Here is a 13,209-nt window from a genome sequence, read left to right as displayed (position 1 = left end):
TGGATGTTAATATATAAAACAGTTGAGGAACAAACCAAAAGTTTGAAGAAGTGCTATGAATGAAAGTTCTTCCTTTAGGAGGCTGACCCCCTCCCTCCCTCCCTCAAATGTAAGTGTGAAATATAAAGAATTCAAACCCAAAAGGTCAACCAATATTAATTGTAACTGGTTTTTAACAAATGCACTTTTTGACACCCACATGAAAGATCGATAGGACATCTTCGAACTTTTGGTTTGTTCCCTGAGGTAAATTGTGTGGATCCAATGATGACACTGTCAGCACAAGTAGCAAATATTAGGATCCAATGATGACACTGTCAGCACAAGTAGCAAATATTACTACAGCTGCTAACTTCATCCTCATACTATCAGAGTATTTGAAAGTTCTTCTCAATTTATAAGCAAAATCTAGTTTGCCATAAATGCTTGTAAAACCTACTTGATAGCACTTTAAACTTATCAGTGTTAAAAACTTGTATTAAATATTTTCTTTTCTCAGAAACATGACAACTCCAATGTATACCGTGACACATACATTCCTAACCCATCATGTGAACTCTATGCCAAATATGAATGGATTGGTATGATTATGGGTGCTTGCTTGAGAAGTAAAGAACATTTGGTAAGTAATGCCAAATATGAATGGATTGGTATGATTATGGGTGCTTGCTTGAGAAGTAAAGAACATTTGGTAAGTAATTTATGCTGTTATTATGCTGTTTGTGCTAGCCAAGGAAATGAGTTATTCCAGTTGAAATCTATACACCCCGTATGGAATTCATGACATTAATCTCCTACACAGAGGGTGAAGATTTCAAATAGAATCACCGTTATGTACAGTTGGCACAAGACAATTGCCTGTGTGTTCTATGTGAATTGTAGATCCAAGACCTTTGATCAGTGTTATTGTAATAAATTCATAACCTCACATATAAATGCGATACATGCGCTCCAATCTCTTTTATTTATTTGCTAAAACCCAAATGCGGTTACTAAATATTCATCAGTACACCTTTGCGCCATCAGCGTAAATATTAGTCGAACAAACTGCATGTTGGCTGCCGTATTTGGATTACGTGATACCGTATTTGCACAGATTATGATTCACACTTCTGATATTGGTAGTCCTGTTTTAGCTTGTTCAATTTTGGAAAGGCAAAATGTCTAAATTGTTTATCTTTACAAACTTGTGGAAAATGTTGTGTTATTTTGTAAAGTGAAAAGATGAAAGTGACACTTATAAATGAGGTTAGGTATAATATGTCAGGCATTGTGAAAAAGCTAAACATTTTAGCTGGACCTCGAATATCCCTTGAGCTACGCCCTGAGATATTCCTCGGTTCCAAGGCAAAATGTTTAGATTTTTCACAATGCCCTCCAAATAACCGATGCACAGTTATTAACCTGTAAGTGATACATGTATGCATTGCTGTAGGGATTGATTACCACACTTTATTATGTTGTCAATGTGTTTATCTAACAGGTGCTAGCATTGCCTTCATTTGTGTGGAAGTTACTTGCAGGTGAGAGGGTCACATGGTCAAGAGATTATCTCACTGTTGATGCAGCTGCAGTAAGTGTCATATCTTAACCCTTTGGTTTCTAGACCATATAATACAGTGCAGCACAGAGAAACTGCAAGACCCTGCATTCCACATAATCCATTTGTATATTCCTGCCAAACTGCATATACACACAAAACTGTTGGCCAGGTAACTTCCTATGTCGTCAAAACCAGGGAAAACAACTTTTCTCTTCATCTTCTTTCTTCCTCCCTCCCTTTTTTCCTTCCACTTACGCAAAAAGCAGAAAGGACATTTGGGTGATATCAAGCTAGATATCATTGTGATTTTTACATACTGACAAATACCATCTCCAAGTACCATCAGAAGCCCGCTTAACGATTCACCCAATGAGGGCAGAAAAATGGCAACAATATATATCTGTTGTTAATATAAACAATTACAGTCATAGTTTTAGCGATACCAACAATTACATGTGCAATGACTGTGAGTTTAAGTTGTTTGTTCAGCATGTTTGTATAAAAGATGCATAATGGGAGGTAGTTTAAGTTGTAAGTGTCCATGACTTTGGTCAAAATATAATCACGAGGTGAAAGATTGATTGTTCCATTCCACAAGCATTTTTTAGTGACAGTGGGCAAGTTGGTTTTTTTGTGTTTTTTGTGTTTTTGCTCATGCAGTGAAGGAAGGCTTTAAAAAAAAACCTTCAGCTTCAGCCCCCCTGAAAGTCAAATGGTACATCCCTTGCCAAAATGAATTTAATATGGATAGCCCATAGATAAGATAAGAAAATTAATTTGTTTCCATAGGTCAAGCTAACAGAAACAATTGAGAAAATGGACAAAGAAACTTTCACTGCTCACTTTGCTGATGAGTTGACATACACAACTGTCTTGAGTGATCACAGACTGGTAGACTTGAAGAACAATGGATCAGGGGTCAAAGTGCAATATGAAGAGAGAATGGAATTCTGTCAACTGATGCAGGAAGCAAGGACACAGGAAAGCTCAGCACAGGTAAGGGTTAAAGGGCAATAAGAATCAATGGTTCCTGATAATTTGTGTATGACCATGTGGTCTAATCTCAGGCATGTACGCAGGATTTCATTTGGGGGGTGCTGATATTGAGAATTGGGGGGCACCCCCCCTGTGTACGGGCCTGTCTATTTTGATTTGACAATGGTTAAAATGTTGGTTTTAAATGGAGTAAATAGAACAGAGAAAATGGTTGTCCATGGGATAATATTTCTTAGTAACAATACATCTAGACCACATTTTTATCTTTAATAAGTTGCAGAAATTTCAAATTTAGGATAAAAGGAGAGGCACTCCTTTACACTTCTTTAACTATCTCCACATGTATGTCGACTGTAGACGACAAGTTTTAAAAAAAATTAAGTCTAAAATTTCAGAAATGTAAATTATCATGACCTTTTTGGAATTGGCATGAAAAATGCATTAAAATGAGTACAAACAAGCCTAGTATTGGTTCAGTGGTTCTTATGATAGCTCTTGATATTTTGAGAAAATACCTGAAAACCTATTATGATTTGTTTTGTTTTGCTAACCTAGGTGGCATCCATTAGGAAAGGTTTACTCAGGGTGGTACCACAGGCTGTCTTGGACTTACTAACATGGCAAGAACTGGAGAAAAAAATATGTGGTGACCCAGAGATAAGTGTCGATGCGCTGAAGAAAACAAGTAAGAATTTAATAGTTGACAAGATAATATATGATATGGTCTGATCCAGTCAGACCAAAATCAGCAATAATGAAATGGAGATATAGGCAAATATAAGGAGCACACAAAATCAGCAATAATGAAATGGAGATATAGGCAAATATAAGGAGCACACAAAATCAGCAATAATGAAATGGAGATATAGGCAAATATAAGGAGCACACAAAATCAGCAATAATGAAATGGAGATATAGGCAAATATAAGGAGCACACAAAATCAGCAATAATGAAATGGAGATATAGGCAAATATAAGGAGCACACAAAATCAGCAATAATGAAATGGAGATATAGGCAAATATAAGGAGCACACAAAATCAGCAATAATGAAATGAAATGGAGATATAGGCAAATATAAGGAGCACACAAAATCAGCAATAATGAAATGGAGATATAGGCAAATATAAGGAGCACACAAAATCAGCAATAATGAAATGGAGATATAGGCAAATATAAGGAGCACACAAAATCAGCAATAATGAAATGGAGATGTAGGCAAATATAAGGAGCACACAAAATCAGCAATAATGAAATGGAGATATAGGCAAATATAAGGAGCACACAAAATCAGCAATAATGAAATGGAGATATAGGCAAATATAAGGAGCACACAAAATCAGCAATAATGAAATGGAGATATAGGCAAATATAAGGAGCACACAAAATCAGCAATAATGAAATGGAGATATAGGCAAATATAAGGAGCACACAAAATCAGCAATAATGAAATGGAGATATAGGCAAATATAAGGAGCACACAAAATCAGCAATAATGAAATGGAGATATAGGCAAATATAAGGAGCACACAAAATCAGCAATAATGAAATGGAGATATAGGCAAATATAAGGAGCACACAAAATCAGCAATAATGAAATGGAGATATAGGCAAATATAAGGAGCACACAAAATCAGCAATAATGAAATGGAGATATAGGCAAATATAAGGAGCACACAAAATCAGCAATAATGAAATGGAGATATAGGCAAATATAAGGAGCACACAAAATCATATGGGATATAGGCAAATATAAGGAGCACACAAAATCAGCAATAATGAAATGGAGATATAGGCAAATATAAGGAGCACACAAAATCAGCAATAATGAAATGGAGATATAGGCAAATATAAGGAGCACACAAAATCAGCAATAATGAAATGGAGATATAGGCAAATATAAGGAGCACACAAAATCAGCAATAATGAAATGGAGATATAGGCAAATATAAGGAGCACACAAAATCAGCAATAATGAAATGGAGATATAGGCAAATATAAGGAGCACACAAAATCAGCAATAATGAAATGGAGATATAGGCAAATATAAGGAGCACACAAAATCAGCAATAATGAAATGGAGATATAGGCAAATATAAGGAGCACACAAAATCAGCAATAATGAAATGGAGATATAGGCAAATATAAGGAGCACACAAAATCAGCAATAATGAAATGGAGATATAGGCAAATATAAGGAGCACACAAAATCAGCAATAATGAAATGGAGATATAGGCAAATATAAGGAGCACACAAAATCAGCAATAATGAAATGGAGATATAGGCAAATATAAGGAGCACACAAAATCAGCAATAATGAAATGGAGATATAGGCAAATATAAGGAGCACACAAAATCAGCAATAATGAAATGGAGATATAGGCAAATATAAGGAGCACACAAAATCAGCAATAATGAAATGGAGATATAGGCAAATATAAGGAGCACACAAAATCAGCAATAATGAAATGGAGATATAGGCAAATATAAGGAGCACACAAAATCAGCAATAATGAAATGGAGATATAGGCAAATATAAGGAGCACACAAAATCAGCAATAATGAAATGGAGATATAGGCAAATATAAGGAGCACACAAAATCAGCAATAATGAAATGGAGATATAGGCAAATATAAGGAGCACACAAAATCAGCAATAATGAAATGGAGATATAGGCAAATATAAGGAGCACACAAAATCAGCAATAATGAAATGGAGATATAGGCAAATATAAGGAGCACACAAAATCAGCAATAATGAAATGGAGATATAGGCAAATATAAGGAGCACACAAAATCAGCAATAATGAAATGGAGATATAGGCAAATATAAGGAGCACACAAAATCAGCAATAATGAAATGGAGATATAGGCAAATATAAGGAGCACACAAAATCAGCAATAATGAAATGGAGATATAGGCAAATATAAGGAGCACACAAAATCAGCAATAATAAAATGGAGATATAGGCAAATATAAGGAGCACACAAAATCAGCAATAATGAAATGGAGATGTAGGCAAATATAAGGAGCACACAAAATCAGCAATAATGAAATGGAGATGTAGGCAAATATAAGGAGCACACAAAATCAGCAATAATGAAATGGAGATATAGGCAAATATAAGGAGCACACAAAATCAGCAATAATGAAATGGAGATATAGGCAAATATAAGGAGCACACAAAATCAGCAATAATGAAATGGAGATATAGGCAAATATAAGGAGCACACAAAATCAGCAATAATGAAATGGAGATATAGGCAAATATAAGGAGCACACAAAATCAGCAATAATGAAATGGAGATATAGGCAAATATAAGGAGCACACAAAATCAGCAATAATGAAATGGAGATATAGGCAAATATAAGGAGCACACAAAATCAGCAATAATGAAATGGAGATATAGGCAAATATAAGGAGCACACAAAATCAGCAATAATGAAATGGAGATATAGGCAAATATAAGGAGCACACAAAATCAGCAATAATGAAAAGGAGATATAGGCAAATATAAGGAGCACACAAAATCAGCAATAATGAAATGGAGATATAGGCAAATATAAGGAGCACACAAAATCAGCAATAATGAAATGTGTATAGGCAAATATAAGGGAGCACACAAAATCAGCAATAATGAAATGGAGATATAGGCAAATATAAGGAGCACACAAAATCAGCAATAATGAAATGGAGATATAGGCAAATATAAGGAGCACACAAAATCAGCAATAATGAAATGGAGATATAGGCAAATATAAGGAGCACACAAAATCAGCAATAATGAAATGTGTGATAGGCAAATATAAGGAGCACACAAAATCAGCAATAATGAAATGGAGATATAGGCAAATATAAGGAGCACACAAAATCAGCAATAATGAAATGGAGATATAGGCATATATAAGGAGCACACAAAATCAGCAATAATGAAATGGAGATATAGGCAAATATAAGGAGCACACAAAATCAGCAATAATGAAATGGAGATATAGGCAAATATAAGGAGCACACAAAATCAGCAATAATGAAATGGAGATATAGGCAAATATAAGGAGCACACAAAATCAGCAATAATGAAATGGAGATATAGGCAAATATAAGGAGCACACAAAATCAGCAATAATGAAATGGAGATATAGGCAAATATAAGGAGCACACAAAATCAGCAATAATGAAATGGAGATATAGGCAAATATAAGGAGCACACAAAATCAGCAATAATGAAATGGAGATATAGGCAAATATAAGGAGCACACAAAATCAGCAATAATGAAATGGAGATATAGGCAAATATAAGGAGCACACAAAATCAGCAATAATGAAATGGAGATGTAGGCAAATATAAGGAGCACACAAAATCAGCAATAATGAAATGGAGATATAGGCAAATATAAGGAGCACACAAAATCAGCAATAATGAAATGGAGATATAGGCAAATATAAGGAGCACACAAAATCAGCAATAATGAAATGGAGATATAGGCAAATATAAGGAGCACACAAAATCAGCAATAATGAAATGGAGATATAGGCAAATATAAGGAGCACACAAAATCAGCAATAATGAAATGGAGATATAGGCAAATATAAGGAGCACACAAAATCAGCAATAATGAAATGGAGATATAGGCAAATATAAGGAGCACACAAAATCAGCAATAATGAAATGGAGATATAGGCAAATATAAGGAGCACACAAAATCAGCAATAATGAAATGGAGATATAGTCAAATATAAGGAGCACACAAAATCAGCAATAATGAAATGGAGATATAGGCAAATATAAGGAGCACACAAAATCAGCAATAATGAAATGGAGATATAGGCAAATATAAGGAGCACACAAAATCAGCAATAATGAAATGTGTGATAGGCAAATATAAGGAGCACACAAAATCAGCAATAATGAAATGGAGATATAGGCAAATATAAGGAGCACACAAAATCAGCAATAATGAAATGGAGATATAGGCAAATATAAGGAGCACACAAAATCAGCAATAATGAAATGGAGATATAGGCAAATATAAGGAGCACACAAAATCAGCAATAATGAAATGTGTGATAGGCAAATATAAGGAGCACACAAAATCAGCAATAATGAAATGGAGATATAGGCAAATATAAGGAGCACACAAAATCAGCAATAATGAAATGGAGATATAGGCAAATATAAGGAGCACACAAAATCAGCAATAATGAAATGGAGATATAGGCAAATATAAGGAGCACACAAAATCAGCAATAATAAAATGGAGATATAGGCAAATATAAGGAGCACACAAAATCAGCAATAATGAAATGGAGATATAGGCAAATATAAGGAGCACACAAAATCAGCAATAATGAAATGGAGATATAGGCAAATATAAGGAGCACACAAAATCAGCAATAATGAAATGGAGATATAGGCAAATATAAGGAGCACACAAAATCAGCAATAATGAAATGGAGATATAGGCAAATATAAGGAGCACACAAAATGGGGGATATAACTATGCAATCAAGTATGCCAGGTATTTGTAGATTTCAACATCAGTCTGAGCAAGTTAGTAATGGTAATGACTCAATTTTCAAAATGTCCAACTTTGGTATGAGTGGATAAAATCATGTGTTATTAAGTGATCATCCACCACAAATGGGCTGAAAAGTTGGCAAAACCAGAGATATTGTCCTAAGGATTGCACAAACAAATTAGAAGAAATATGCACTACCTTGGTTACAGGCAATAAGGGTAAACCTTATGTATTATATATCAAATATATCATTGTAAAGCATAATATTTTGCCCTGTCAGTGTCTGAAAAGGCATAATTACTAACTTTCCAACCCATGTGTGGGAAATGGTCATATATTCATCAAGTATGTGGATAGCAGTGACTTGTCAAGCTTGTTGGTCCAAAAAGGTGACTGATGAGGTCAGTAATACAACAACAAACCTTAATACTATTTTGAACTTGAAGCATTATTGTGCAAAAGTTATTAAAACAATACACTGATCTAGGTATTAGAATTAAGGGATTAAAGGGATTTATAGCATGATGGAGGGGGATCGATGTAGGTATTAGAATTAAGGGATTTATAGCAAAACGAAATTGGGATCGATGTGGAGAATCTTGATTACTATTACAGAGAGGCCATTACTAGGAAATGTAAGCTACATATTAGGTTTAGGCCATTAATTTTGGTATGAAAAAAAAACCAATCCAGCCAATTAGTATAAGGAAGGACTGAGAGATTTGTTTGGTTGGAGTCAGGATTCTTGAGTTAGCTTGATGTTGTGTTACCCTAGATATAAGTTTAAAATTATTACTTCTGCAATTTTAGAGTTGGGAGTATTCCTGATGCCAAAGTAATGTCATGAAAGAGAAAGTTTAACTGTAAATGCCAGCTTCCTTTATATACTTTGTGTTCATTTTCTCTTGCAGCATTTTACGAAGATATTGAACAATCCGACATCCGTGTCAACTACCTGTGGGAAGCATTAACAAATTTTACTAATGGTAAGTAATGAGTGTCAGAATGGCAGGTGCCTCAAGGCCAGGCATAACCAGTGGGTTGCAGGGATGGTTAGTAAGGAGTGTCAGAATGGCAGGTGCCTCAAAGGCATAACCAGTGGGTTGCAGGGATGGTTAGTAATGAGTGTCAGAATGGCAGGAGCCTCAAGGGCATAACCAGTGAGTGGCCCTAGCTGAATTTCATAGAAAAACTGAAGGTCATGTCAGGCGACCAAAACCAATTTGGGAGGTGCAAATGCAGAAAGAAATAGGTGAACAAACTCTGACACAGACCAATGACAGAATAGCCTGGATAGCAGTAGTAGCATGCGCAATGGCAACATAGCCGGAAAGCGTAGAGGATGATGATGAGGCAAGATGAATTGTGAAGGCTCACTTGAGAACGAAGTGGGTCAACAGCAAAATGGATTTAAAAAAATTGATTTAAAAAGTTGGTTTACTAAGTTGATTTAAAATGTTTATTATTAAAAATGTTGAACTTGTCGCGAGATGGTTTCTTGTAGACATGACCTTAAGTGCTCACACCCACACCAGGACTTTGAATTTGACGTAACAATTGTGTTGTTTTCTATGATCAACCCTTTCAGAGGATCGCAGTAGGTTTTTGAGATTTGTGACTGGCAGGCGGAGACTACCAGCTCCCTTGTATGTGTGCCTTGATAGAGGGTAAGTAATCAGACTAGCAAAAGAATGGTATAATGCAAGATATAAATATAGGAACTATATGGTAAATGCTGCACCTATGGCATTGCACAGATTGTATTCTAGTATTTTAATTTTTTTACTCAATTTTAAACAAAACCCAAATGATAAGGGTGCTGTAATAAGTTGGACAAGTCCACGGTGCTTATTAAGGAGGTGCAATAATTAAGTCTAGAACAGTACTTATGATATGGTCAGAATGTACAATCATTAGCCTAAGGTATTGGTGGTTGCTGTTGTTTTCTTTTCTAGACATTAACTCTGTATCTAGTAAGTAATTAAAGCTTTTAAGTTTCAATTAAATCCCGTTGCATTTAATGTGAGGTATGAGACAATATGCACAGTTCCTTATGTAGTTATTACAGTGATGTGATGTTGTTTTTGGTTCACAGAGACAAAGTGGATTCCTTACCAGAGTCATCGACTTGTTCCAATACATTGTTTCTTCCAAACTATTCCAGGTAGGAACACTTCTTTTGTTTAGTTTATTCAGTGATTTTTTTAAATTTATCAAAATCAATTACAAGCTTATTGTGTGCTCTTGTAAATTTGCCCTGTGGTATTTCTGACTTAACCATGCATGGTTTATACCTTCTCCTCTTCAAATGATAGGTTGTAATTTACTTAATTTTGTGTTTTTCTTTCCTCAGTGCGAAGGTAGCAGAGGAGAAGCTTCGTTATGCAGCTTACAATTGTGTTGCCATAGATACAGATATGAGTCCATGGGATGAGTGAACGACTTCATGATAACTGAATTATGGAATTCTCTATGCTGTAGGACCCGTTTACTGTATACTTGTATAGTAAGAGGGGTGCATAATATGCTATGCAAGAAATAGACCCTGCAGTGCTAACAGTAAAAAGATTGCAGTACTTGAAACTAATCCTTATCATTATGATAACCTTGTCCAGCTATCCTAAACAAAAGCTGAAAAGTTAAACCCTGATCAGTTGAGTGCATATCAAAGGACTTCAAAGCCAGCACATATGGTCCAAATACTGTAAAGGATTTGTCAGATGTGGGTCCTGTGGTATGATTTATTGATAATGTATGTAAACACGTCAAAATATATTTCATGACAGTTCATCTGTGTTGGTAGAATCATGGTTAAAAGTTTCAAATTCTTGCAAATATGCTATGTAATCTGTGCCAATGGATTTCATTAATGTTTTAATAGAGTGGAAATTTCTGTGCGATTAATTTTTCTTGCTTTGCAAATTGTGAACAGTTTCACATTGATGCCCTGCTGGGCAAGATTTTTTCCATCCCAATAATAGGGTCAAACCGACCCGTCCTGCCCATAATATGTTGCGATTAATTGGGGAAATGTTGTCAACAATGTGATGTAATATAAATGTTGGTGAAATCCATTTGTGTTAACACATTATGTACACTCAAAAAACAGAAGTCCAGTAGATCAAATTATAATCTCAAATTCATAGTTATTAGTGTACAATTTTTCACCCTGATGTGGCAGTGACGTGGATGCATTGAGGCTGTTTGCATCTATGCGGTGTCTTTAAGCGTGTGCGTACGCCAGCGCGGTGAGCATCTGCTAGCTGCTTGAAGCTGCGCCCAATAAACAGCCCACTGACATCACTGCCACATCAGGGTGAAAAATGTATACCTGGATGAATGATGAACTTCACAATCAGATATTCTCTTGTTTTATTTGTGAAAAGTATATATTTTATTTCATTTCATCTTATGTGTGACTGGTGTTGACCAGTTTGCAGTTCTTTCATTGGTTTTAATGTAAAAGAAGAGTTCAGATGCAAGAGACAGTCAATGCCATTTTCTATGTTTTTGAGTTCTGAAACTCACCAACATCTGTCGTATAATGTTGGCATCAAACTGATGCCCTATTAGTACAAATTCCAAGTTAAAATTTTTAAAACTGACCAAAAGTAGCACATCTTTTCTATATACTTGGCCAGTTATATTGGCAAAGCTTGATTTGAGAAAAATGGATATATATCAGTTTTTGGTTCTGAACTCTTCATTATGTACATGGTGTTTTAGTGAATCCCAGGTTACCAGTGTATGTTATCAAATAATGATTGAGGTTATCACATTGTTATTGCCAGTGCTTGACAAACTAAGGCACTGTAATACCAAAGTAATCTGGGATTTGTCCTTTGGAAAAAAGAAACTAAAAGATATATAATATGTTATGCAAACAAGCAAAGTGAATTGAATATCAACCATTGTGAATTTTTAACTTCTCTACATAATTTACTGACACATTTTGTTAAAATCCACATCAAAAGCAGTAGTTTTTGAAATACACAGAAAACCAAAGAAACTTTAGCCTAGGTGATTTCTCAGAGTTGAAATCATAATGTTTAACTCACATTGCTTGATCATGTACATCTGCTTGATCATAGTAAACACATGTATTATTTCTTATATCTATTTATATGTGACCCATCGCATCATATCAGAACAGTTGTCTCCCAAAAAGAAAAGTTATAGAGTTGCATTTATGGTCTTATGAGCCCTTAAATTATTTTATGTGACAAATATAGTACCAATTCCTTATTTTTATTTTTTCATACACATCTTCACTCTTATCTTTGAAGGGCTCTGGCAACTGGCATATTGCAGTGTGATTGGTCACATATTTGACTTTCATATTTAGCTAGCTATATATTTTCCTAAACATGTATTTATTATGGCTACTAATTAATCATAATTGTATATGATGGGAGATTGTCTTTGAAAATTGAAAACAAATTGTTTCATTTCCTCAATTATTTTAACTGCAGTATCAAATTTGCAATATTTTAACAAAAAGATCAAATGTTGTGATGCAATGATAAGCAGTTGTGCCTATTGCACTGCTTGCTTAATTATACCACATAGTTTGCCTAGTGATATACAAAGATACCAATCTTTGGCCACAATTGCACAAAAACCATACAACTCAATTAAAGTGCCCGACTCATTGTCATCATTGTGTGTGTAGATTTCAAATGAGTTTGGGCACTTACAAAACAACTTTGTGTTATGTTTCCTTCACTTGATTGTTTTAGTACTCCACTTTGAATTCCAAAACAAATTAAAGCTTGAATTCTGTTGATAACAAAAATACACAGGTCTATGCTTATTGGGATTAAGAAATCTAAATGGTTAAAAAGAGTTGGTGACCTGTATCTTGGCATATTTGCTCAAAGCAGTGTACAAAATCTAATTTCAATAATGCCTCCACTGGAGATACTATGTTCCATGGTTGTCCATCGTTCCTTCCGGCCATCCAGCTGAGGTTGCGAGTGCAGTTTCTCGGAACTGGTCAGGCATATAGTGATATGACCTGGTGGAATGGTGGCACTTGGTGGTCTGCATTTTTTTTTAATTGAAATTTTTTTATTTATTTTTTTGTTCTGAATATTTTGGGGTATTTTTATTTTCCTTTTTCCCCCACGCCCTTATCGCAGCTCCAAGT

General features: G+C 34.8%; 1 protein-coding gene across 2 annotated transcripts in view; it reads left to right on the top strand.

The window, feature by feature from the left end:
- The window catches only part of LOC140169478 (E3 ubiquitin-protein ligase HECTD3-like), a 36,093-nt gene extending 23,752 nt beyond the window's left edge, over positions 1-12,341 (top strand). For both annotated transcript variants that reach the window (XM_072192749.1, XM_072192742.1), the window contains 8 exons: positions 500-622; positions 1,484-1,573; positions 2,333-2,539; positions 3,095-3,224; positions 8,972-9,046; positions 9,649-9,727; positions 10,156-10,224; positions 10,414-12,341. In XM_072192749.1, the coding sequence (XP_072048850.1) occupies positions 500-622; positions 1,484-1,573; positions 2,333-2,539; positions 3,095-3,224; positions 8,972-9,046; positions 9,649-9,727; positions 10,156-10,224; positions 10,414-10,498 (858 nt within the window). In that variant the 3' untranslated portion in view covers positions 10,499-12,341. The remainder of the gene's footprint in view (positions 1-499; positions 623-1,483; positions 1,574-2,332; positions 2,540-3,094; positions 3,225-8,971; positions 9,047-9,648; positions 9,728-10,155; positions 10,225-10,413) is intronic.
- Positions 12,342-13,209: the final 868 nt, after the last annotated feature.

Source organism: Amphiura filiformis, chromosome 1 (assembly GCF_039555335.1).
Source record: "Amphiura filiformis chromosome 1, Afil_fr2py, whole genome shotgun sequence".
Classification (NCBI taxonomy): domain Eukaryota; kingdom Metazoa; phylum Echinodermata; class Ophiuroidea; order Amphilepidida; family Amphiuridae; genus Amphiura; species Amphiura filiformis.
Note: the sequence above shows the minus strand (reverse complement) of the source record. Positions and strands in the feature narration are given on the sequence as shown.